The sequence below is a fragment of the Pocillopora damicornis genome, chromosome 1 (assembly GCF_964200805.1).
Source record: "Pocillopora damicornis chromosome 1, jaPocDami1.2, whole genome shotgun sequence".
NCBI classification, from domain to species: domain Eukaryota; kingdom Metazoa; phylum Cnidaria; class Anthozoa; order Scleractinia; family Pocilloporidae; genus Pocillopora; species Pocillopora damicornis.
In genome coordinates this window covers 14,007,501-14,033,603 of record NC_142670.1, presented here as the reverse complement: position 1 = coordinate 14,033,603, position 26,103 = coordinate 14,007,501, and the positions used below count along the sequence as shown (strand labels likewise).

Here is a 26,103-nt window from a genome sequence, read left to right as displayed (position 1 = left end):
CTTACCCAGTGCACAACTTCTCAAAAAGGTTTTGAACATTTTTCTGGATTCGGTTTAACTTATCATCCAACTCGTCAAGGCCACTATGTACACAGGTAGTTATCAGTAGCTCTCGTTCAGTTACATTGTATTTGGGAGCAGCGTATGAACGGTATTTCCCTCAAGTATTTCAAACTCTTTAGTATGAGCTAGATTTAGATGCAAATCTTAATACTCGGTAGAACGTTCGGAACGTGAGTCACCATTTTTTTCTTTTTCCTTAGTCGGACCAATAGACTGAAAGTAACTTGCAGCAGGTGCGTAGAATTGTTCGTCTTCATAAAAATTAGAAATTCACGACATAAAAAGACTTTTTACAATGGGTTGATTTCTACAATCAACCTATCGCCGTTAACTAAACGATCGTATTGCAATCGACTGCCATTTCCAGTTGGTTGAGTCTACTTTTTTAAGTTAATCATGAATTCCACTTCGGTTCAAATTCATTGCAATACTGTACTGCCATTCAACCGTCCATACATCCCTGACACGTCTTCGATTGATCTGTAAGTTTTACTTTGTGGAAATGCACCTTCCTCGACGACAGAAAGACAACGTTTATCTTTTTATCTGCAGCTTTGATCCGCATATAGACAGGCGGAATGTTGTTAGTTTTGTTAATATTCAGTATTTTATTCATGCCTGAAAACTTCATTGTTTGCACTGTGTACATTCGCAGTTTAATGCTTTTCCTACGTGCAGGTGTAGAGAAAAAAAATCAGGACACCCTGTCGCACATACGGGATATTAAGTATATCTTTTCTGTTTTAGTAACCTATCCACGTGAACAGTAGCGGAGGTTTGTCTGAGCTATCCAGATGCACGAGACTTTAAATAACATACTCAATAAGTTCTCATAAGATTGCAGTTAATACAAAAAGAAAAATTGGAAGGAAGAAAAATAATAGATCTTTTGAATCAAGAAGAACATTTTTCACCTCTTTCTTTCTTTTCTTTTTTTTTTTTTGCGAATTCTTCTGTAAAAAAATGGCATGTGACCATATAGAAGAGGAAAACAGTGAAAGAAGAGGGTAAGATTTTTATTTATTTTTAGCGAGCGTGGTAAAGACCAACATTTCTTGTAGTAACTAAACTCTTGGTTCATTTAGATGATGACTTCGAAGTGAGTCTAATAGAGTCGATTTTTAATTGACCAGTTATTCTTCAGGCTTCCCGGCAAAACCACTTTCTCTTTATTATGTAGCAGCCATAATTTGTGTATGAGAGTCGTGATGAACTAAAAGGATTTCACAATTTTTAGTGGAAAAATAAAATGGTCTCGTATGAGCAAAAACATTACATTACGGATCGCCGTTTAAATATTTGCTGCTTTGAATTAATCAATATACTGTACGCTTACGAGCTCGCTGAAAAGGCGTGAGTCTGGTTCGTGGCTGGTCAAAACATGGTTGAAACGGCCAATCAAGGAACTCACAGTTAATCGAGTAGGGATCTTTGCGGCCTAGTATCACTCGCTATTTTTTTAGGCACCGGAACATGCGCAATTAGAGATATACACCCTGCGGAAAGAATAACAAAAAAAGATGACTTTACATAATTTTTGCATATTCTGAAGCACATTCAAGGATATATCGCTGAGTTCTCTGTCAATCAAGGTCTCCAGAGGTCTCCTGTCGTCAAATATTTAAAGAAAAAAAATTAAATTCTTGTTATCACCTATAACTTTACTGGTACATCCCACTTTACTTGATTTCTGCCAAAGAAATCGATTTACGTTCAAATTGAGACCAGAATTTTATCGCTCATAAAGTTGCAAAATATGAACCCAAGACCTCTGCGATACCGATGCAGCGCTTTACCAACTGAGCTAACAAGCCAACTGGGAGCTGGTCTTTATGTTGGGTCTAAATAAACTATCCAAGTGATGAATAATGATTGTGGATATATAGTATATATCAAGAACTATTCCTTGCGCCGTGAACCTCGGCGCTTTTCAAGATTCTGAGAAAGCATTCCTTGATACACGCTTAAAGCCATGAAACAATTTTTAACTTAGGAAGAATACCATTAATTTCTTGGGGAACGTGATATGTTAGTTAATGAACGATCTCAGGAGTAGGATAAAAAAATGATAATCTAATTAGAAGTGTTTGCAATCAGTGCTTGGACAGGTCAAGATAAAATGCAGACTGTAAACCGCGCAGACTAAGAAATTGTTTTGTTTTGTTTTTTTCTTTTTTTATCTGACGAAACTAGACGAGGTTATTTCGAGCGTGTGTGAAATAAAAGTTAATTGGACAATTTCCAAGTGACCAGCAGACGGGACTCGAGGTTTCATTGGTATTTTGTTTTATTTATTTATTTTGCCAAAAATAAAAAATATGGGAAAACATATGTCACTGTTTGTGTGCATTTATTGCTCTTTAGAACTGAAGTCTGACGCAATAATTTGGTACGGTTGAAAGGTCGACGCCAGCTACGATGAATTCCCATCAGATGGAAAATAAACAAAAAAATTTGAGTGCACACCTCTTAAGCGTATTATTTGATCAAGAAACGAGGCAAACCACTATTCCTAAATTAAAATGTTTTTTACAGTATTTGAAGTTTGTAGTTGATACACACCAGTGACTCTCCCACATTTGTGGAATGTTCTGCCGGAAAGTGATTAAAGTTTTATTTCTTTTATTTCGAGCTGTCATGGAAGCATTTAGTTTTGTTTAAAACTGTAGAAGCGAAACGAAGTACTTTAATCTGGCTCAAAATTGAGTTGTAGTAGTTGAGTCATAGTTCAGAAGAAATGTGTTAAACAAGGCATGCAACCCATTATGCACAAGAAATGTACCGGCATTCAAAAGGCGCTCGTTTGTTGTTCATCACTACTTATCATTAAGTCACTAACCAGTTCCCAGAAGAGATTTTTTTGCCTTCCATTTAAGGTCAACCTAGGCGTAGAATAAAAATTTTTAAGTGAGAAAACGTAATTTGGTTTCTAAGAATAAAAAAAAAAAACATAATACTGGTGAAATTGGGTACCTATCGAAGTCGATTGCGTGATAGGTCATGAATGAATTTGTTAGTGTCTCGCAAGCTGTAACAGCTGAAATTCTATAGCGAGCAAAGTGCGGGCTGCTCGGTCTGCATTCCGCGTGTTATCGTGACCGGTTTTGAACCACAGTGGGCTGCCACGGGAAGTTGCTGCATCGTATAGTAATTTTGAAACAGCTTGCGTGCTTCGAATTTCTTTGCGTTGCTAGTTAGGAGAGATTTTCGTAGTTTGGCGTTGATTTCGGTTTGGAGTGGAGGCGGTTTTAGCTTGCGGCCCTTGTCTCCCTTTCTTCTCTTAACGGCCTCCGGCCAAAAATGATTTCTTAAAAAGACGTTTCAAATGGCCATGAAGGGTGCAAAATATCACAAATACGTTGATTAATATTTCACTTAACTTTATTGAGATATTCAGACCGAGATGTTATTTAGATATGCAAATGTCTGAGCTTTCTTCATATTTATAACTCTCATATATTTTGTTCGTCGTATGTCAACAATTATTCAAGTATAACCACGAACACATATTGTGGTCTGCCAGACATGACCAAGGTATTCAAGAAATTGGCCTCACCGATCACCTCTCAGAGACTGTTGGGTGACACTGGTGTTGGTATATCTTAAGTCTTTCTCCTTATCGTCTCTAGAGTTTTGGAGTCTTTTCCGTCCCCCTACAGCCATTTGCCTTAAAGTAAAGAGCTCCATCTTAGAGGTCAGCCGCATCAATTTGGTGGGGAAATGATCAGTCCACCAATACTGTACATTCGGAGAAGAGAACAATGTCTCGAAAGCAAGGTTCGTGGAAAACTGTTCGCTTTGAGAAATCAATGCTGTCCAAGAGCGGTAACCTAGGAATATTTTCGAGCCATATAGAGGCTGCCGAAATTATAATCCTTCAATTTTTCGAGGCACGCGGAAAAAATCTCTTAGAAACAGCTTAACGTCAAAAACCTTTAAGGCTGGTTTTCATCTGCGACAGAGTCGGAGTTTCATTAGAAACACAAAACGATACAATCTTGTGACGGAAAATCATGCCAACGGAACCAGAAGAGAAATATAGATGCCAACCCCGTTTCCTATCATCCACTGAAAACTGGATTAAAGCCGTCGTACGTCATCGAGAACTGACAATGTGATTGATTTGTTTTTTCCGCTTCCGCTTTGTTTCTGCGAAATACATCAATTTGTGTTGGTCACCCTGTTGTTGAAAAATTTTGATTGCGTTACACTGTTACACTGTGCGTCTTCATACGCCACTGTTATGGAATTTTGCCTGCTCTTCTTTAGATCAAATCGTTTAATCCTCATAAAAAAAAATATAAAGGTGATAAAAATATTGGAAATTCGTGAAGCAAATATCATTGCTTCAAAATGAATAGATATGTTAGTTTTGAAGCGGAACAGTTCGTACGCATCCTTCTAATTTGCATAATTTGCATATAACATGACATGCTCGGTTTGAACAGTTCAAAGTCAAATTTTTCTCGGAATACGAGCTCTCCAAAATCATGGATGACTATCAAAGCATCGCTTCAAAAGGACAACGTCTTGCCTTTGCTCACATTCTCGTTGGGTTTGCCCTGATTGTTGCCGGCATTGTGGACAGATTTTAGCTGGAGTCTTATTTTGGTCATTCATATTTTGGGATTTGGGTCGGCATTTGGGTAAGATGGAATGTGGCAATGCAATATTTTAGTGAATGTTGCACTAAAGTCATCGCGAGAGTATTCCGGGCGTTAAGATAGAATTAAAACATTTTGAAAGTCGCTGAAAGATGTAGCTCCAGAGACTTTATTCGATAGATTGCCTAATGTCTCACTCGCTCGAATCGTCCATACAAGTTGGTATTTGAAACTGTGTAAAAGTGTTGTGGTTTGAGTTATGTTGATTAGCAAGTACACATTATCTGTCTACCTCCATGCACACGGGACTAAGACTAAAAGTTGGGCAGTTTGACAGATTTCATTAGCCACAATAAAACAAGCGAGTTAAGTTACAGAATAGACGTGAATGGCTTTGATTTGAATGGACAAACAGAAAATAAAATATTCCGGCTAGACTGTAAGTTGTTTCCCATTACCCAAGATTACGCGATTAAAACAAGCACTCAAAATAAACTGAACAACTATTTCCAACTAATGTTCCTTTTCTTTCAATCGAAGTTTGAAGGCAATTTACATTTATTATGACTCTTTTCTGTGCAACCGGAAGTCATTTGACCTTTGACCAAGTATGTGTTAAAAAGCAAGCATCGACACGAACTGCCTTACACGTAGATAATCGTGTTTATACAAAAGTAAATCTGCAGTTAAATAAATCGCTTGTACGCGTTTCATGTTGCAGAAGCACTACTAGATGAAATCATCAAGTTAATTTTATTTTATTCGATTGACTCATACTCATTTATAATTTATATTTACGTTAGGTCGCTAAATTTCCGTTTAAAAGGAAAAAAACAAAGCGTGAGTATTTAAGAAGAGTCGCAAAAGTCTAACTTTGTGCTCTACTGCTCATATGACTTATTACGCAACACTGAATGTTAAGGCCTCTTCTACACTTATGTGTAGCTCGATTCTCAAACGTTGGCTCGCTCGACGAGGAGGGAAGGGGACAAAGCGATATTATCATCATTTTTAAAAATACCATTATGCTAATCTAAAGCTTTTATCGTAGATGTGTATCACAGGAGGCCTCGGTATCTCTGTTACTAAGATGTTCAGAACGTCAACAACCAACTTCTATGTAAGTATATGTACATCTAAGATTTTGTATAGCGCAATTCCGACAACCGCTTGGGAACTTGCTATTTTAAAAGCAAATTCTAGAAACGTTTGAGCTCGCTGATTGGCCAGCTTGGAGTTGAACATTGTTAAGTAATATTCACTTCCGAGTTGCCAAACGCACGTCAGGAGTTTAGTTTCCGATCATTTTTCGGTACAAGGACTGAAATAAACTGTATTTTTTCTTGTTCAGTAAAAACAATTATTAATCTCAGAGTTGGATTGAAATTTACCTCCGATTCGGTGATTCAATATCATTCAATATTTTATTGTGAATACATAAACAATGCTGCTACTACTTAAAAGACTGCGAGCGTATACCAGACATTGTTATATTCTGGAGTCTGTGTAAATACTCGTATTACAATGCTAAAACAAATTACGCTATTTATCATCTCACTAACAATTGTACAAAATAATTCAAATCCTCTTTGTTAAAGAGAGAACCTTTCATTTTATCTCCTTCAGGCGGCCCTGTTTATGGCATTTTCCATTGTATCGTCTATTAGTGGCCTACTTATCAGCGCCTTATACGGAGCGACAGAATTGAGAGCTTTCAGTATAACCATGGTAATCCTTGGTGCTCTTGAGTTTGGCATTGGAATTGCAGCGTCTGTATGCTGCTGCTTGATGAAGCCTTGTACATGCTGTTGTTGTGTCTCTCAAGATGAGGTATTGTTTGTAAAATAATTCAAAGAAACGTGTAATTTGTGTTTGTTTGAGTGATCATGACAAATATCTAGCCTGCTTAGCCTGTCCTTCTGCCCTACCCTCATCACTCTTATTTACCTACTTACCTTCCTTCCTTCTAGCCTGTCTACCTATCAACCTTCCCAACCACTGACTTATTTACCAACCCACTCACCCACTCACCCACCCACCAGCCTGCCTGCCCACTTACTGCCCTACTTCCTTGCTGACCCACTTACCTACCTACCTACTGTTTTAACTATTTACCCACAAACGTTCCTACCAATTTACTTTTTCACCAACTCACCCACCCACCTACTTACTTACTTACCTCCCTATCTACCCACCAACCTGCCTACCTACTTCCTGACCTACCTCCTTACCCACCCACCCATTTACCTCAATCCCTGTCCATCTACCAACCTGCCTACCTACTTACAAAAGTACCTACATAAACATTTCCTATTTAGCTACATATGTCCTCAACTACCTAACTGTTCGCCCGCTACCTGCCCAACTTCTCACCCACCAAACTACCTACTTACCTACCTACCTACTAACCTGCCTATGAACCCAAGTAACTGCCTACCTACCTACCTACCCTCTTGCTTACTCATCAACCCGCCTCCCATCCTACCTACCCAGCTACCTACGTTGCTTACCTACCCACCCACCCCACTAACCTGCCTTTGTGCTCGCCTAACCACCCATCTCTCTACCCTTCTACTTACCCACCTCCACCTTACCTACCCACCTTCGTTGCTTACCTACGTGTTTACCTTCTTGTCTGTTTTCATAACCCACCTGGTTATCTGTTTACTTCCTTGCCTATCTAACTGCCCATCAACCACCTCCTTTCCTGCGTCAAGTCCTATTCAAAAATCTGTGGGAAAGATCTATGTAAACAACAGCCTCTATTTGGCGCTAAAATATGTGCAGATATTTGTGAGCGGATATCATCTGTTCCAAGATGCAAACAGTTTTCCGAGAGCGGATCTGGAGGAAAGCTAAGAACTTCCAAGAACAGATAATGTCCAAGGACAAAATATCAGTTCATATTTCCAAACAATATAGAGGCTACTATTTTCACTATCCTTCAAAGATTTTGCAGCGCGCGTAAAAAAATGTTTACGAACTGCTTACCGTATGCAGGGTGGGTTTTTTTCTTTTAAGTGATTTCCGGTACGACTTATGGAAAAAAAAATTCCCTTTTTCTGTAACAAACACAAAACCTTATACAATCTTGAATAAAATTTGAAACTAAGACTTATCGTAATAGATATAATGTTTAAAAATTTGAAAACAGCTTGAGTAATCGTCTCAGATATCACCCAGTTTTAGCTGGAGTATCTTCGCTCTCGCGTTCCGTTTAGATCAATCGCGGGCGAGCAAAAATGTTTGATGGATCGTAAGTACATATACACACACCCTTTATAGTCCTATTACATAAAAAAATGTACCTTCCTAACGTATCCCACCCACATATTTACCAATAGACATATTTGCAGAGCACTATTTCCTTTTCAATGTCATAATTTCCTTTCTTTTGTCTCTTCTCATCTAAAATTTTTAGAGACGACCTTTGGTGCATCCTCCAAGTGTTCAGCCCATATTGGTTGACAGACGAACTAACTATGTTGCCGTCGTAGTCCCTCCGTGAAAAAATCGCATTCAAGGAAAGTGAAATTACGTGATTCCCTAGATCATCAATCCAAAATTTTCAATAAAATTCTTATAATTTTTTCTTGTCATTCGTGAGTTGACTACTTGAGTGACTAAAAAAAGACCTAATAGAAAAGTGATATCACATTTTAATAAACAGGCGTGGATTCGTCTCGTAGCTTCATTCATAATGATAAAGGCATTAAAATATTTACTTTCTTTGATGATTTTTTTTTTATCGGAAATAAAACTAGTCTTATCCTACTTTTTTTTAACTGAAAGTCTTAGTTTTGCTTTTTGGACGTTCTTTTTTGTTTTGTTTTGCTTTTTGTGTTATTTCTTTTTTTTTCTAAAATATGTTTTTTTGTTTCACTTTTATTTTGCAGATTATGTAAGACTTGCTTTATGTTAGAATTGCGTTTTTTTGTTTAGTGTTACCTTAGAGTTTTACGTCAGTTTAATCCCGAGTTTTTCCTATAAAATTCCTTATGAAGACGAAATTGAGAATCAAAAAGTTAGTAATCATTAAGTTGATTCTTTAATATTTGAAGTAAACCTTCTCAAAAAGTGTCTTATGGAGATATCGTAAAGCCTTCTCAAAAAGAGTCTTCTGGAGATAATGTCTATGATAAACTTAGGAAGAGACTACAACGACATTTTTTGGGTGGAAAAAAATTCGTCTGAGCTCCATGACACTTCGCTGGCACTCATTGATATCCCTGAGTGGAGAGAGGGACTATGGAGAGAGGGACGGGTGGGTGGAGAGAGGCACTCGTTCTATATGTGAGTCTATTCAAAGTGTCTTTCCAAAGACCTAGCCATGGCTCGAGCCCAGACCTCTTAGTTCAGCGCGGCAATTGGTCGTGCCATGTGCCATGAGGCAGAATACAACCTGCTAAACATTTAAAGCGCTTAGTAACTGAGACAGTTCTTGAGCTCCTGTAAAACGCCTATTTCGTTCACAACTCAAGAAATCTAGTGAACCTTTACTGATTTTAATTCATTTTATTTTGACAATCCATATTATGCCAACACTATCAAATGTACTTGCAGATTTTATGTTTATTTTTTCTCAGAGGCCACGGTAACGAATCCTGCAATCTGATTGGTTCTTAGAGCGGTCTGGGTTTTCCTTATATTTGCCCACGGACACAGGAACGCTTTCGTGAGTCGCCGAGTACAACTCTAACTTCCTTGCCATTTTCCATCAATAAATTTTGTTTTGCCGGCTGGGCATTATTTTTAAGCAAAGCATTTTTACCAAATCAAGCCAATTAATAACTTATTAATCGTCTGGTTACCGACAGAAAATTTTTTTCGAAATTAGTTTGTAGAAGCATATTTGTGATTAAATGAGTTGACTCGCGGCCTATAAATAGTTTTCCGTCTACTTTAATTCTTCACAAATGTAACTCAGAAAGTTAAAACTGAGATATTTATTGATAACTGAATTAATCGATAAAACTTTCATTCATTTAATGTCTGAATTCACTCAAACTATTTTTTCGTTGTCGCGAAGTTTTCAGTCCTACTTCAAATACGCTTTCGGTAAGTCTTTTCGAGTCGACCTGTTCAATTTACCATTTGCACCGTAAATTTCACTGCCAAAACCATATGACTTCAACAGGCTAAAGCTGCGTTAACTTCCCCTTGGGTCTACTTAAAGTATCTCATTTGTCTCGAGTTATATGGCAGAAGAAGACAATAATTTACACGCTCCGTGGTTTCAGAGTTTGATTAGAGACCTTTTAAATCACCTTTATCGATACGCAAATGAAGATATTTCGATGAAGTCTATCTGTTTAACTTGCATTATCTCTGTTTTAACAACCATTTACTCGCTCAGAAATAGTTCAGTTTAATGAGGATCTTGCCGTTATTACAGCCCTAGATCATTCGGGTTATTTAGGCCGGAATTTTATGAAATTTTCATTCCAAAAAATTACCCCTTTGAGGGAGACATTTGCTCGAGACTGAAAAATTGGTCCTGCTCATGCGCAGTTTGAATGAGCGGGCTCTGGGGCTGAACAAAGTAGACAGAAAAAATGGCGGCTGAAAAGCGCACTCGTCCCGTGGAAGGTTTTTATCTCGGAATAGAAAGCCACATTCATCTCAAAGCCTAGAAGATACGTCCCAAAAAACCGGAAAAAGTTGATCAGGAGAAAATGTATCCAATTGAGGTAAGTAAGGAGATTGCTTTGTTGATAAATTTCCTCGTAACGTAATACATGCGGTATAAAACCACACTTCTTTTGAATAATTTTAACTTCTTCCGAAAGAAATAAGTTCATTAAGAGATAAAGGAATTTACAAATTTCATAGTTTTCGGTTTAACATGAAAGGAGTAAATTCAGAATACCTGATAGCATAGTTGACCGTTGCTAGTGAGAGTTATTTGGCCCATCTTTCTTGCCGCTATGCAAGTAAATATAACAGTACTGATATTTAGCAAGTTAACCTAAAAGGGAATTTTCGTCGCCTCAAATACTCATGGTTTAACTGGGATCGTTCTGAAACTTGATTCTTAAATAATTTTATTTCAGGAACATTTTATCCGTGATCATTTCAAGTAAGTACTAAAAATTACCGTAAGTTATATCGTCAAAGTGAATCATAATAGTCCTAAGATATAGATAATATTTTCTTTGCAGATTGTTGACCGAGACAAAATAGAAAATAAAGTGAAAATTCACTTTATTGGATATTCAAGTGACTTTGATGAATGGAGAGATGGAGATGACTTAGTTGACAGAGACAAAAGTAGTCTTGGTCGCTTGGTACCACGATTCATACCGAGTGAAGATTCCTTGTCTGACAGGGCTTCAGCTTTATTCAACCGCCTTGGCCGCGAAGTAAAGTTTAGTCTATTTTCAACCAAAAGGGAGTCACCGGAGGTTCGAATTGAGATGCAGATTGACATGGATATTTATAAAACATATTTACAAAATATTGGATTTGTAAAAAAGTCAAGAGGACGGGAAGTACATTGTGTTGATGATAACTCTCATTTATGCGATCTACTTGGTAGTAAGTGGTTTGAGAGAATTCAAAATGTAAATGGAGACTTTTGTTATGTCATTCCTGCAACTGTAAGATTTTGGCTTCATGAAAAAAAGCCTGTAAGAGAGTTTGTTTATGTCGGCGATACTCTTGTAGAAAGCCACACTGAAATTGACTTGGAAGTCATTTTTACATTTGTTCGTGGGGATGGTGTGAAGGCTGAATACAACAGTAATGAGTGGAAATCGCCCCCATCCTAACAGTAGTAGTAGCCACAATGTTTCTGACAGTATCAAACATGTAATGCATTAATGTTGACCAAAGAGGATGAGTTGTTGCCCATTCTAACAATAATCCCTATTCCTCGGGGGGATATAGGCACTATCTCAGCTTTATCTATTACAAGTTTTTATAACAGATTATAACAATTTGTTAGTGCTTGTATTGTGTACAATTTAGGGCTGCAAAATTATTTATTTGATATAACAACAACAATTTATTAAGGTACTTCCATATCATCTATCTCTAGACCGATATATTCTCATTTTGACATTTCGTAACCCATTTGCTGTTTGATTTGATCACATGTAAGGGAGAACAACATGGTTTAAATGCACATGAGCTACATGGGGATAAACAGGTCTTAATATTATGACCCTCTAATTTACAGTTTCCACAAGTAACACTTCTTGTGCCTCTTTGGCTGCCAAGATCCTCGAAATATTCAATTCTGTTCCTTTTTTGTACAATTTGTTTTAACGCATCCATTCCTCGTTGATTGGTAGATCTGAAGAAGTCCTTTGTTGTTTTGTCATTAAGTTTCCCTAGACCTTGCTGAGTGAAGGAGCTGATAGTACCATACATTTGTATAAACTCAGGCACATGCCATACCAGTGCATGCATGTAGGGAGTAACATGCTTAGTGTGATACAATTTCAAAAACTGTTCCAGAAAAGATTTTGATGCCTCCTGAATTTCTTCTTTGCTCTGTTGAGGAATAGTGGAACTCAACATGTTTGCAATTGTTAGAAACTGTTTCCACAACTGTGATATTTGATCAGATTTCTGGTGATTGGGCGATACCCTAGTGAAATCAATGTTCCTAAATAATTTCTGTTTCTCTGGGCCTGTTAGATCCCGCCATTTCAATTTCTTTGAATCCTTACAGACAAACCAGTTGAAGGGAATTTTGAGGGTATCATTTAGATAAGTCTCCCAGCCTGCCATGTGCTTGTACTTTGATCTATTAAAACCATCATTAAAAGTTTTGTTTTTGTCAAGTGCATCTTAACGTCGCAGCTCTTGAATGACGAGGTTAATTAGGTTGTCAGAAATTCTAAGAAAAAGGTGAAGTGAATCTATGACAACATGATCAATGGGAATTGAGGGAAAAAGTGGAGCATGTTTAGAATTGTACTTCTCCACTGTTCTTGACCTTGTATTCACTTGTTGTTGAATCTCCTCAATTGAACGTGCTCCTTTTGAGACATCAGTGAGAGACCATTCTTTTCTTCCATCATATTTGTCATATAAGGGACATTTACACCAAATACAGGGGTATGTAGCATGGGCAGCACCAAGACCGCAAACACATGCAAGGAATTTCCAATCCCCTCCCAAGAACCACTCAATTTCAAACTGCTCTGTTCCCACTGACAAATGTTTTAAAGATTCTACATCTTTTCGGATGTCTGTCAATGCTTTGGAAAGTGTTTCATAGTTTTCAGGCTCCTTTATAACAGCTATCAAATGATTGCCACCAGCTGCCTGAGCCAATGTTCCTTCATCAAGGACAGTGAAGGTAACATTGATGACATGTAGTCGTTTGCCAATATTGGTACCATCCCCAGAAAGTTTAACTCGAATCTTATGATTTTCTTTGAAAGCAGCATTAGGACTGTTTTTCATAAGAGTCTGCAACCTTACTTCTAGTCGTTCCTCTATGCTCTGCTGAATCCCACAAGTATCATTGGGAGTACTTGACAGATTCCATTTACTATTTAAAGCTTTTATCCTCTCCTTGACTTTCCATGACCGAGGTAGTTCCTTGCAAATCATAGAAAGTTCATGGTATGCTTCATTTGATATATTAAATCTTTCCTTTGTGTACAGCAGTAAATTTATGTCATCAATCTCCTCATCAGTGACTGTCTCGGCTCGAGATGAGTTTTGAATGTTATTGTTATCAACCAATGTGAGAGTCTCGTACTCTTGAGTGTTCTCATGGAAAATTTCAACTTTAGTGGCAACAAAATTATGAAGTCCAAGAAATGAAAGTGAAGTTTCACAGTCTGTGACCATTTGCTTTCGAACTCTAGTTTGATGCCTTTTGCTATAGTCTAGAAATGTTTTACTTTTGGTAGGACCCCTTGATTTCTTATCTTTTTGTAGTTTCATTAATTTCTGGACAAGCCCTTTAAATTTCTTTTGAAATTTGCTAGTAATGTCTTTGTTTTTAGCAACTGCTTCCTTCATTTTCTGCTCAATTTTGGCCTTCTTGCACTTTTCATCTTTAAGATCATCTTCAAGCTTTCTTTTCTGTCCCCTCAATTCATTGTTTTCGTTTTGGAGCATAACACAGTCCATTTCATAGTAATATATCTTAAAATTCCAAGTTGAAAATTTACCCCTTGTCCAATTGGAAAAGAGTTTTTTCACCCCATTGCCTCCCATAGTTTTGGCTTTGGCTAGTGCTTGATTTAATCGCCAGATCTTTGTTTTGAATTCTTGGATCAGCCTATGATTTATTATTACACCAGGGATCCCGCACTCCTGTCCGACTTTTTGTATAAGTATCCTTAAAACGGAGTTTTGTTTGCCTAAGCTTTCCTCTGGATCGAGTTCTTCTTCACGGTCAGCCTCTTGTTTTGAAGATTTGTACAATTCGTACAGAAGTTTACTGCCAACAAACATGTAGAACATTTATCAATTGCTGAACATGAAATCGGGCGCAACTTCATAAATTTACGACATATTTGGAATTTATAGATTCAAAGATTACTTGTTTAGTTGGGCCTGAAATGATGGATATTCTTTGTGGCTGTAATTCCCGCCATCGCCGTTTTCCTTCTTTTCTTCGTCGTTTTGCACGGCCTCTACTGCACAAAACAACACAAACGTAATGCAAATTACAAGAATAGCGCGGGCATTACGCAACATCGCCAACATCTGCGAAGAAGTACTTTTCAATCGCCGATTTACATATATTTTTTCGCTTCAACACGTACGAATTTGGAGCCAAAATGTTTATTAGATCCCAGGCTTTCCAGATCAACCCGTACATTCGCATATTTTAAACGACTAGGCCGCTCCAGGCCGCTTGAAGTGATGAGTTTGTTTGGCCGAGCGGTCAATGCCAGTCACGACTTCTTTCAAGTTCGACGACTTCGAAGCCCGATTTACATGGTTTATTTTTCACTTTTCCAAAGTATTCTACGACTTATAGATAGAGTAATAAATATATATCGTAAATCTAACCGTACATTTAGATAAAGTTATCGTTAACTTTGTCTAGTTCTGCTTTTCGCTAAAAAATTAACAATTTCCGCCATGATTTTGTGTCACTATTGGGGGCCTGGAAACGAAAAAAAAAAATTAGAGGCAAATGTCATGTAATTTTTTGGCATGAAAAAAAATAAAATAAAAATTTTATCCACCAGCTTAGGTCGGTCCGTATTAGGAAAAACTATGCCCTCTGTTTATAAGGTACAGTTTTTCCCAGCATAGACCTCCCAGCTGGCGAATAACATAGATGGCTCCACCTAGACACATGAGGTTAGTTATATCGACGCTCTAATGAAGTTTGACTTAGATTTTATGAAACGGCATCGTATTTTTTCACTTTTTTTCTGCCTATTTACTCCCTATTCAGAGTTGACTAATTTGTTTATGAATGTGTAATACCTCAATCAAGCACAAGGGGGGTGAGAGACAGACACTTCAAGAAGTTTCTGTTTCCTGTTGAGTTTATTTCTGTTCGTTTGACGTTAATTATTTTTTTTTGTCCATAGAGTTCAACCTGATTATGAAACGCGCATAATTCATGGTGAATCATTGTAGATGATTTTTGTGGTCAAGATCATTATAAGTACGCCCTTGATTCATTTTTCAGAAGTTTTTCTTTTTGACTTTAACTATAAATTGAGCCAATAAATTTACTTCGTTAATAGGCAGTTTGAAGGGCACAGATATGTTTAACACTCCACCAAATATTAGGAAATTTTACGGACAGAAACGCAATAAATCCCATTCGAAACATTTCGATTCTTATTCCAAAAAACTCAGAGTGACTCACTGGCTTTAAGCTTAATTTCGTCATCGTGACTCTTTTAGACGCTGAGGAGATTAAGCATGGTGCGGAAGCACAATGCAATACCGATAAATTCTGGTCAAGAGAAACACTTTTATGGGTACAATGATAAGTTACATGTAAAATTGTTTTCGGGGCCTAATCAGATGGTACAATTTACACTCACGTCCTCCTAATGGACACAGTCGTGGTCTCCCCATTCATTCCGTCTACAGTGAGATGACCAATCTTCCGTCCCTAGGCATATGACTTATTCCATCCAGATCAGACCAGATCCCTGACCGCGTCTAGAACAGCCGTGAGCCTGACATCCATCAGAAAAGCCAAGCTGACGACACACGACGTTGGCCTCGTTGATTGTCCAGTGATCATCACACACTGTGAGAAAAATTAAGAGTGCCGATTTTTCCTAGAGTTTTGCATCCTGTTGAACTACATGCATGCCTTGATGTAGGGAAAATTAAATTAGCGTAACTCCATTTTCTACATATAAACAAAAATGTACAAACTAAAATCCCTTCATTTGCTCTGACGAGGGGCAAACGCCAAAGATAAAAGTATAAAGAGCTTTTCTGAATGGCTTCGAGCGTTCTTCGGGAACCATAACAAACTTTAGTATATAAGTAGACACTCTGATTGGCTACTAAAACTCCAAATATCCGTTGCTATTCGCCTCTTACTAATTTGCTTGGGATTTGCGCCCGAAAATAGTATAAACATGGTAGGAATAAATTAGCTAAAAACTGATATCTTGCCATTTTAGTATACACTAAAACAACTGTTCACCTCAATGTCGGTGGCTAGCAATGGATATTTACCTTGCCACTTCGCTACCACCAGCCATTTCCACTCAGGTGAGTAGTTCTTAAGTATTATTTCGAACTAAATCTACAAGAGATACTTAATTGCACTGTCCTTTATAGCACTTATTAGAAATAATACATGATTTATACATAATTCTTTCTAGATAAAAATACAAAGAATATGCCTTCAGCTCTAATCCAATGCTAAAAGCCAAAGAATTAACATTGATAAGTGATGGCTTGTACATTCGTTCCGTGGTATACGTAACTCGCTGCTTTCACCAGATCCCTCACATGTTCTTAACACGTTGAGTCATTTAGTTCACAGTGGTGTGCTTCCGCTCCATTTTGTCTAAAATAAAGTTCACACTGACACAGTTATGGTTCAGCCGGGTAACAACGATATTCACTCGTGTCCCTGTCAATCACTCTGATGTTTGCTATTAGACGTTCCCTCACGAAGAACAAAAAAAAAAAATTTAAGGAAACATCCAATTATTCTAGTTCTATCCCTCTGAGAGTTTAAGACATTGCTTAGCATGCTATTTAGAGATGACAATACGAATATCAATGATTCCGGCATTTTTCTGGATCCTCTATGGCAATAACAAAATACTGAGGTTTAACGGGTATTGGAAACAGCGTTTGCATGCGATATCAATCGGTTTTTCGATTCGGTAACCTCGGTAGAATATTTGATCTCCAAAAGCCATCAAAATCTTTTCAATATAAATGTAAATTTTAAAAAGAAGTAAATTCTTTACATAGCGGTCGATCGACAAGTTATTTAAAATTCATAATTTATAAAGATTTAGTAGTTGCAGTAGTTTACGGACAGAGGTAAAGTAGAAACTCTTAAAGCCCAAACCTGAGGGGTATTAAAACTTGATAACCGCTCCTACTTAGCATTTAACAATTTTAAAGGAAAAAATCTTGAAGATGAAATCACCACTGGTGTATACCTTGCTTTTAAACCCAAATTGACCTTACCTATTTGAAAGGTTGTTAACTGTTTGGTGCTGAACTATACCAAACATATTTTGTATTTTTATTTAATCAGTTTGTTTGTTAGGAACACACAGTTTCAATAAGGATATTACAAAGAGCCCTAGAAACCCTCTTAAAGTTTAAGATCTTTCTTAAAAATTAAAAGATGAAATTGAATATCAACTTGAGGATCAGTAATATTACAATAATAATCGCGAAATATCTTACCTACTCGTCGACTAGGAAGATTTCGTGTCCCCTCTGCTTATTTAGTATCATGTTTATTTCATACATGAAGTTATTTCTTTATCCACGCTGGAAAAATCTTTTGCGATGGAAATTTGGTTAAATAACAAATGCAAAGTTATTTCCACTGATTATGTAAGATTGTATTATTTCTTCATTATGTCTAGACTAAAGAAATATTAATGGATCTTATAATGTGAAACTCATGTCTTTTGAAGGACATTGCGAGAACTCTGTTGGACTTTTTTTTTTTAATCGAAAATTTGGTAAACTGAGTCACTGCAGTGACGATCGTGGTACTCTCATCTCCAGAAATGTCTCAGAGGGACAAAAAAAGTGAATAAAGGGAGAATTTTTGCTCATAGATAATAACAAAACAAAGGACTAAAAAATGACAACAGTTTTGCCTTCAATTTTCAGTCTCTGAAATGATGCATTTCGAGGTTTTTTTTTAAATAACAGCCAAAGTCTCTGTCTCATGTCTTCAAAACTCGGCCAAAAAGGAACCTTTATGATGTTAGAGAAATATCTGACAACAATCCGCCGAATAAAATTGCCCTGCTTAGTTAAAAGAGGGATATGTTTACTTCTCGTCTCAAGGACATGGATAGTACATTGTTTTGCTGCATACTTAAAATAACATAATTTGTTTCCTGTCTTCTTCCATCGGTTATCTCTATCTTTTGACTCCACTTTCCCACATGTATTATTCCCTCAATCTCAGTTATTTTTTCTTAATAAACGTCATTCCTTTTGTTCTCGTGTTCTTTTTATTTACCATAATTCAAATTCTGGTAGATTTTTTCCGCGGAATTTTTTTCTTGTTGTTTTAAAAAGCTTCGAAGGAGAGCGTTCCAAAATTTGGCTTACATTTTATTTTTCCTAGATACGCTGAGAGGGTACGTCTAAAAGCAATCAACACCAAAGGTATCAGTTCATTGTTGCTTCGAAATTATTAAAGAAATCGCCTATCGCGAGAGCCGCTTACAAAAACATTCTTAAGTGTGAGGAATTCAGTTCCCTAGGTTACGAGGCACAGTGTCTCACGGCCACTTAAAAGCACTTTCTGTGTCAACTTGATCTCCAAGAATCTTTTTTTTTAATCATTATTTTCCAAGTAAACTAACTTCAAATTCCATGGTTGACTTAGTTGTGCGTAGATTAACTTACCAATGTGCAAATAAGACTGTAATTATTTATTCCCTTAGAGGCGTTAAAAGATTTTTATTCTATCCCAATCAAATTTACCCAATCCTCCCTCAAGGCTCAGTAATTTTCCAATGACCTATCACCATTCATTAGAAGTTAATTCCCAGTCAATTTTCTGTAGCCCTCCCTTTATACTGTGTTGGTGACGACTGACATCCCCTTCCGTTCCCCCCGAAAACCACCTGATCTCCCCAATTCCACCCCCTTCCCCCTAAGTGATATTTGATGACTGGCCCCATGGTAATCGTCAATGAAGCAACAAATACAAAATCATGGATATGGGTAAAACTAAGTGACAGAGTTACATTGTTCCTTCTCTATAATATAACATAATGATTATGGGTAAATTAAGTAACAACGAGCTTGTCGACTCTCTATAATATAACATAGTGGATATGGGTAAAACTGAGTAAGAGAACGACATTGTTGCCTCTCTTTAATACAATATAATGGATATGGGAAAAAACTGAGTAAGAGAACGACATTGTTGCCTCTCTATAATATAAAATAACGAATATGGGTAAAATTGAGTAACAGAACAACATTGTCGCCTCTCTATAATATAACATAATGGATATGAGTAAAAATTGAGTGACAGAACGACATAGTTGCCTCTCTATGGTATAACATAATGAATATGGGTAAAATCGAGTAACAGAACGAGCTTGTCGCCTCTCTATAATATAACAACGGATATGGGTAAAATTGAGTAACAGAACAACACTGTTGCCTCTCTACAATATAACATAATGAATATGAGTAAAATTGAATAACAACGAGCTTGTAGCCTCTCTATAATATAATATAATAGATATGGGTAAAATCGAGTAACAGAACGACATTGTTGCTTCTCTATAATATAACATAGTAGATATGGGTAAAACTGAGTAAGAGAACGACATTGTTGCCTCTCTTTAATATAATGGATATGGGAAAAATTGAGTAACAGAACGACATAGTTGCCGCTCTATGGTATAACATAATGAATATGGGTGTAATTGAGTAACAAAACGAGCTTGTCGCCTCTCTATGGTATAACATATTGGATATGGGTGTAATTGAATAACAAAACGAGCTTGTCGCCTCTCCATGGTATAACATATTGGATATGGGTAAAATTGAGTAACCGAGCGACATAGTTGGCTCTCTATGATATAACATAATGGTATGAGTAAAATTGAGTAGCAGAACGACATGTTGCCTCTATAATATATCATAATGAATATGAGTAAAATTGAGTGACAGAACAACATTGTTGCCTCTCTATAATATAACATAATGGATATGAGTAAAAATTGAGTAACAGAACGACACAGTTGCCTCTCTATGGTATAAAATATTGGATATGGGTAAAACTGAGTAACGGAACGACATAGTTGCCTCTCTATAATATGTTTTTCTGACACCTGTTGTTTGTTCTATTATAATATTCAGGAATATCCAGCTTTGCTTTCAAAATGTCGGTAAAGTTTACACACCTTAGGTCTATCTAGTTCATTTTTGGCTTTGACATTTGAAAATCCCCAAAATGGTTGTCAAACAAACATCCTTTTAAGAAAACGACAGCAGTCTTCATAGAAACGAACACTACCTAAGCAGTAGTAAAAGTGATGCCTGAAAAATTCAGGCCTGCGTGGGATTTGAACCCATGACCTCCGAGATACCGGTGTAGTGCTTTACGAACTGAGTCAACTAGCAAATTAGAGAAGGACAACCAACATAATGACATATTGTTACTGAAATGCTCGATCAAGATAAAATGAGGAGATCGAGCTGAAGCTTAAGATATGCTAGTTGTTCTAATGTTACTATGAAATAGTCTCTTAGGCAAAAGTCAACACTTCCCTACGAAATCAACCTCAACCTAATGTCTAAGTTAAAGAAATATAACGTCCAACGCCCTGAATCACTATCTCAGTCTGTAATTTTTGTTTGTAGTTTGGTAGCTTATGGTTGGTTTGCTCTACTGTAATATTATCGTCACCTGACCATGACCTACAGAGTTGTAACAACAATCATTATGTTGGTTGTTTCCAGCATTGAACGACCCACCTCCACCGCCACAGGAATTACCTAGGTCTTTACCACTACCTCCCCCAGAGTACCCTCCTCCTCCTCCTCCCCCCCCTGACCATCCCCAAGCACCACCTCCTCCCCCAAACCCACCAGTGACATCGTTGTAACGGGCTCTCCCACCCACCCCTCCCTGAAGAAATCCCTTACCACCCTCTCCACCCTCTCCCACGGTTCCATTGAAATACGCTCCACTTCTTCCACTTGAACAAAAGCCGCCACCACCTCCACCTGAGAAAAAAAATAACGATACATGGAAATTGATCTAAGGATACGGTAGACCTTCGAGGGCCAATATTTTGAGAATTGTCTTGGAATTTTTTTTCCACGTAAAACTGAACATTGTTATTTGACATAAAGTTTCCGTGAAAAAACTGAACATTGTTATTTGACATAAAGTTTCCGAGAAACATTTATGTAAAGTATTGAAATACACCCGAGTTATTGGAAAAAGAAAAAAAAAATATTTCTGAACTTAATTCGTCAGCAGGCCAAACTGTGAATAGCCAATTATAACATGTAAACATAAATGACTCCCCAAGGGTTTCTTGATCCTTGAATTTCGTAAACATCTCATTGTTTCGGTTGCACGTTGAGATCTTTGCTATATGTCTGCGTTAAAAACTAAAATGGGAAAAGAAGTCTGGCTGTCTGCGTAAGAAGTAAAGAAATTAAGCACGGTATGGCGAAATGCATAAGGACTTGTGGTTTAAGCAATCTCCGTTGCTGGCACTCGGCCAGTGACTATTAAGTTTTGCCACGGCGTGCCCAAGCCGCTTTTAAGTTAAAAATTATTTTAAAAAAGATTTGAAATCGAAATTGCCATTCAGCTGAATTGAACTAAAGGTCTGTTACGGGTAACTAATGGATAGAAACTTACAGAATATGTTGAATATGTTTCTGAGAGTCTCTACAGGACGCCTCCATGTTTCTGTTGGCCGTCGGAATTCTGAGTTTTTTCGATATTGATATAACTTGACATGTGGTCATCCAAACGCGTGAATTTTCGGAAAAGCAAAAAAGCCTAATTCTTTTTTTTTTTTTTTTTTGCGAGCGTGCCTTCTTTGAACGAATTAATAAGGCATGTAAACTTCACCATGGTTGCCATAACATTTGGTCCAAAGACTCCCAAGATAACAACTCAGGCTATTTGATAATTTAATATATAATAATGTTCAATTCTGTGGTTGAGGCAGAATTTCATAATTTCTTCTGGGTTTTTAAAATGTTGAAATATCAGAGGAAGTGATACTCTAAAGAATGTAAAGGTAAAGATGCCTAGAAGGACACTGAGTGAAAACTGTGATCTATCTTTTCATGCTCAGTCAGAAACTAGATTGATAATGACATTGCCACGTTATCAGCACTAGTCTTGCATAGAGACCAGGAACGTACAACCTGATTAAGTTGCTGCTAAGGCCATGAAGAGTAAGAAAACATCACAATATATTTTTACCTGAAACGCCATCACCAGCCGTCTGTGCACCATGTCCGTTGCTTCCCCCTGACCATGATTGGTATCCAGGATTCCCTGTTGTTTGTGTGCTGGCGTCACATCCTCCATGTCTTGAATTAACACTTTGCAAACCTCCCCCGCCTCCAGCTATAATCAAAGGTGCATTGGCTCCTCTCACTACAAATGTACCTCCACCACCTCCAGAGGACCACCTCAGCTTGTTTATTCCTCCTTCTTGACCAACAATTATTTGTATGACTTCACCCTTGTTTAGGCGAAATTTTCCGATCATAATTGCTCCTCTTCCTCGGTACTGAACACTGTTGGGAGTTGGATCGTATCCTCCTGCTGCTCCGATGGCTTCTATTCTGTAGTCACCAGTGTACGGCACAGTCCATTGTTGAATACCGCTGGACAGTTTAACTTGTCCGTCATGGTCCTGACCTGTGTAGTGACTGCCCAGCGTCGTTGGACCATATCTTCCAGTGGCATTGATATTTGTAAAAACGGCTTGGAATTCTGAGGGATAAAAAAAGTTTACTTGAACAATTTTTTGTTATCACACGTTCTTTCATTCAATTGAGAAAAATAAAGAAAATTGATGTGATCCATCATTGGTTTTTGTTGGATTGCCTGTTCCTTTTCTTTTTTATAATTGTTATTTAATTTTTTTTACTCTAAAACTCTTTAAGAGCGTAGTAGTAGTGGTAGTAATTGAAAACTTGGCAGAACTTTTACATTTGGAAATTTGGTTAAACATATTCATGAAAATCTAGCTTTTTCCAAAAGGATATGATGCAAGCTATTTCAAATTATGGTTTGATCAACTTATACGCGAATTATGGTAATGAACCGGTGGTGTTGGTTGATGAGAATCTCATCAGATTCCATATAATTACTGTATAGACGTTGCACTGATTAACAATCAAAACATCTGTCATACTAACTGCAACTAAATCCTGGCTTGCATTTGCATGTGTAAGAGCCAATTGTGTTGTTGCAACTTGCATTATAATGACAACCGTGGGTATCACTGATGCACTCATTTATATCTGAAAAAAACAAACAAACAGAACAAAATAGTGATTGATGTTACAGCATAATTATCTTCGAATGATAGACAACGCTGAAGTGGAAATAACTCTCTTGAATTCCAATGGGGCATTCGAACAACTCATATTATCACAGAGGACCAGGTATAGAAACTGGGTAATGTGGAAAGACACAAAGTCTGGCCCATTTCACGGTTACGAGATTTTCGTACTGTAGTCCACTGCTTTCTAGGGCTTTTAAAGAAACGTTCTAGCGGAGAAGAATGCATCCATGGAGTAAGAGGGTTTTTTTGTTTTGTTTTGTTTGTTTTTTCTTTTTACATAATTGGTGCACTTGTTTATTTTAACAATTTTAATGAAGAAAAAAATTATATATCAAAAGCTTCTTTAAAAAAAAAAGATTCATGGAGCACCGGAGCTGTTACAAAAATGAGACACACTCATTTATACACGTTAGAGAAGCAATTACAAAAAAAAAATAAATACAAATAAACAAGTTTATGGAAAGTGAGTTCTCCTAATAAAACTGATTGTGTGAATTTATTGATTTTTTCCCCTGAACGTACACAAGAAGAGAGGACCAAAAAAATTCAGAATAAACTGAAATACCGAAACACAAAGTTCTTTTTTTACCTTGTTCACATCTTTCTCCCATGAAACCAACTTTACACATTAAGCAAATGTATCTCTTGTTGGTAAACCCATTGACGCAGGTCATATTTTGAGGACAAGGCTTGCTGGAGCACGTATTCTACATGGACAGATTTATTTTTAGTAACATTTTTATCAAGAAAAATAAATAAATAAACATCATCGGGTAAAATCCATTTTTCCGCACCTTTGAAGCCCAATACAAATATCCTTCTTGGGGTTTAAGGTCATCAGGATGCTGGGTGTGATCAGAATCACTCAGTTGACAGACCCTTAGGCCATTCTTGTCGGGTGGACCAATGTTCACGGACACACAGGAATTTTCCATGAGGCACCTATTTTTGCAGTCACTATAAGGCTCAATTCCCATGGTTAAATAAATTTCTTTAAAAACGTGGCGTTGAAAAGCTTGTCCTTCAAAGGATTTCAGAAACATAAGACGTCGGCAACCACGGTCTGCAAGGGATTTGCAAGATAAATGATGACAAGTGTCATTAACTTTTTGTAACAGTAAATTCTTTAAAACTAGTGACATAAATTTCGAGCATATATAAACAAAACGCCCAAATCACGGACGAAATTAAAAGAATCTGAATGGTACATAACGATACTGATGCTTGAGTAGCTAGCTATTGAGAAATTTCTTTGGTAACCAAGAATTGAGACGATTTGTCTTTCTCGATGAGTATAAAAATTTATGCAGGAAGAGGGGGTTTTTGAATTAAGCAAAACAAGCTACTTATTTCCACTAAATATATGAAATACGTGTCTGTTAAATAGACCCCTAAGTGATTGAAAATTCGTTTCAAAAAGTGAAGTAAATATCGCTCTTTGGTTGGCATCATTTTTTCTTTAAAACTAACATAATATTCAATACCTCTGTGACAAAGAAATTTGGAACAAGAGCGTAATGAAAACATCAACAACAAATTGTCATTGCGTTTTTTTTTCGCCTAATTTCGAGCAGCTGAAAATTAATCGAGTTTCGTAACTTTTCCTAAAATCATTGACTAGGGTTAATTTTTATTAATATTCCTACTTCTTTTAGTTGAATAGCTAAGTTGCAGGCGATCTTACAAGAGATACAAATAGAACTTCAAAAATAGAAAATAAGTAAAAATTTCAAATTAATTTAGTCCTAAAATTTGGCAGAGTAAGGTTAGCATTGAAATAAAAGTCAAACACAGAGATGAATGCTCAAAAAGTATGTAGTCTTTTCCCTTAAGGAAATCTGATATAACATTTCTTTAAACAGGTAAGAATTTTATGTCTGCCCTATGCCAAGAGATAATTTAGTGCAATACTAATTTAAAGTTGGCTAAGATTTAAAGAACCGAAAAAAGTATAACTTCCTACCTTTATTTCCTTCCATGGAGCAGTGAAGCCATGCTCGTAACGGAGCACACAATAACAACAGAGATAAAAAGAGAAAATTGTTCCTTTCCATTGGTCGCCTAGTGACAAGTTTTGGATCTCACATCCAAAGGCAAGCACGAAATTCCATGCATTATCAATGTTTCCCAACTCTTAGAAATATTCAGCACTGAAAAATTGGACTTCCAGGCCGTCGACCGAATATTTTCACAGTTTTGTTTAACCAGAGAATGATAATGTTAATTTTCAACCTGCGACAGATCCGTAAAGAAGATCAGCGGAGCTGGGCTTCGGGTGAGAAAACTGCTGCTTGCCATGCATTCAGACACCTATTTATTGCATGATTTAACTTAATTCTTACATTCGACCAATAGCAAAACGTCTTCTAAAACTTGTCATAACACGCGAAAATTCAAACAGTTTGATGACAGACGCAAAGCAAACGCAAATGTTGAAAGGCTGAGGTATTCCGGCAGAAAGGCCCGAAATAACAACAAATATCTGAGTTTTAATTCAGAGATTTTAGTAGAGATTATAGTTTCGAGAAATAACTGCCGATTACACTTGAAATGAATGCTGAGTTGCATTAAAATCATATATTTTTGACTAAGCAGCAGTCCCTGTCTAACGGAAACAAAACAATTCTGAAAAACTCAGCATGCTTTACTTCCAGTCTTTGAATGGATTATGTAATCTCATTTTGCAGGAAACCTTTGGGAAGTACATTGTTTTAAAATGAATACATCATTTGCAATAGTATTTCCAA

At 37.0% G+C, this 26,103-nt stretch overlaps 3 protein-coding genes and 2 long non-coding RNA genes across 7 annotated transcripts in view; 3 read left to right on the top strand and 2 right to left on the bottom strand.

The window, feature by feature from the left end:
- The first annotated feature begins 4,470 nt into the window (after window positions 1–4,470).
- LOC149052177 (uncharacterized) lies at window positions 4,471–5,778 on the top strand. The gene is made up of 3 exons (XR_016181690.1): window positions 4,471–4,709; window positions 5,471–5,507; window positions 5,719–5,778. It is a non-coding gene; the product is annotated as an uncharacterized LOC149052177 (long non-coding RNA).
- A 515-nt stretch (window positions 5,779–6,293) lies between these two features.
- LOC149052173 (uncharacterized) overlaps window positions 6,294–26,103 on the top strand; it is a 29,697-nt gene continuing 9,887 nt past the window's right edge. Inside the window, exons 1-2 of one of the 2 annotated variants that reach the window (XR_016181027.1) lie at window positions 6,294–6,497; window positions 8,089–8,748. This is a non-coding gene — a long non-coding RNA (uncharacterized LOC149052173). Of the gene's footprint in view, window positions 6,498–8,088; window positions 8,749–26,103 lie in introns of those variants that run through there. The other variant, XR_016181007.1, reaches the window with a different exon arrangement.
- Window positions 10,113–11,996, top strand: LOC149052176 (uncharacterized). 2 transcript variants are annotated; one of them, XR_016179624.1, is made up of 2 exons: window positions 10,113–10,357; window positions 10,721–10,961. XR_016179624.1 is itself a non-coding variant. In XM_089181797.1 (2 exons), the coding sequence occupies exons 1-2, from the start codon at window positions 10,343–10,345 to the stop codon at window positions 11,435–11,437; spliced, it is 624 nt and encodes a 207-aa protein (XP_089037923.1). In that variant the 5' UTR covers window positions 10,113–10,342; the 3' UTR covers window positions 11,438–11,996. The 2 variants fall into 2 exon arrangements, 1 of the variants encoding a protein (XP_089037923.1); XM_089181797.1 differs by having other exon boundaries at window positions 10,829–11,996.
- LOC149052175 (uncharacterized) lies at window positions 12,124–14,597 on the bottom strand. Its single transcript, XM_089213776.1, has 2 exons — window positions 14,179–14,597; window positions 12,124–14,076 (listed from the first exon to the last, which is right to left on the bottom strand). The coding sequence occupies exons 1-2, from the start codon at window positions 14,343–14,345 to the stop codon at window positions 12,465–12,467; spliced, it is 1,779 nt and encodes a 592-aa protein (XP_089069902.1). The 5' UTR covers window positions 14,346–14,597; the 3' UTR covers window positions 12,124–12,464.
- On the bottom strand, window positions 20,622–24,333 carry LOC149052174 (uncharacterized). Its single transcript, XM_089180030.1, has 6 exons — window positions 24,151–24,333; window positions 23,946–24,063; window positions 23,208–23,312; window positions 22,276–22,779; window positions 21,097–21,114; window positions 20,622–21,035 (listed from the first exon to the last, which is right to left on the bottom strand). The coding sequence occupies exons 1-6, from the start codon at window positions 24,331–24,333 to the stop codon at window positions 20,695–20,697; spliced, it is 1,269 nt and encodes a 422-aa protein (XP_089036156.1). The 3' UTR covers window positions 20,622–20,694.

Excerpts from the sequence above, each read along its gene's own strand:
- LOC149052175 (XM_089213776.1), bottom strand. The coding sequence starts at position 14,345 with ATGTTGGCGATGTTGCGTAATGCCCGCGCTATTCTTGTAATTTGCATT. Across the intron at positions 14,077-14,178 it reads TTTCAGGCCCAACTAAACAA|TAAACTTCTGTACGAATTGT; the intron begins GTAATCTTTGAA and ends GTTTGTTGGCAG.
- LOC149052174 (XM_089180030.1), bottom strand. The coding sequence starts at position 24,333 with ATGGGAATTGAGCCTTATAGTGACTGCAAAAATAGGTGCCTCATGGAA. Across the intron at positions 24,064-24,150 it reads ATTTGTATTGGGCTTCAAAG|AATACGTGCTCCAGCAAGCC; the intron begins GTGCGGAAAAAT and ends CTGTCCATGTAG. Across the intron at positions 22,780-23,207 it reads CAAGCCAGGATTTAGTTGCA|AATTCCAAGCCGTTTTTACA; the intron begins GTTAGTATGACA and ends TTTATCCCTCAG.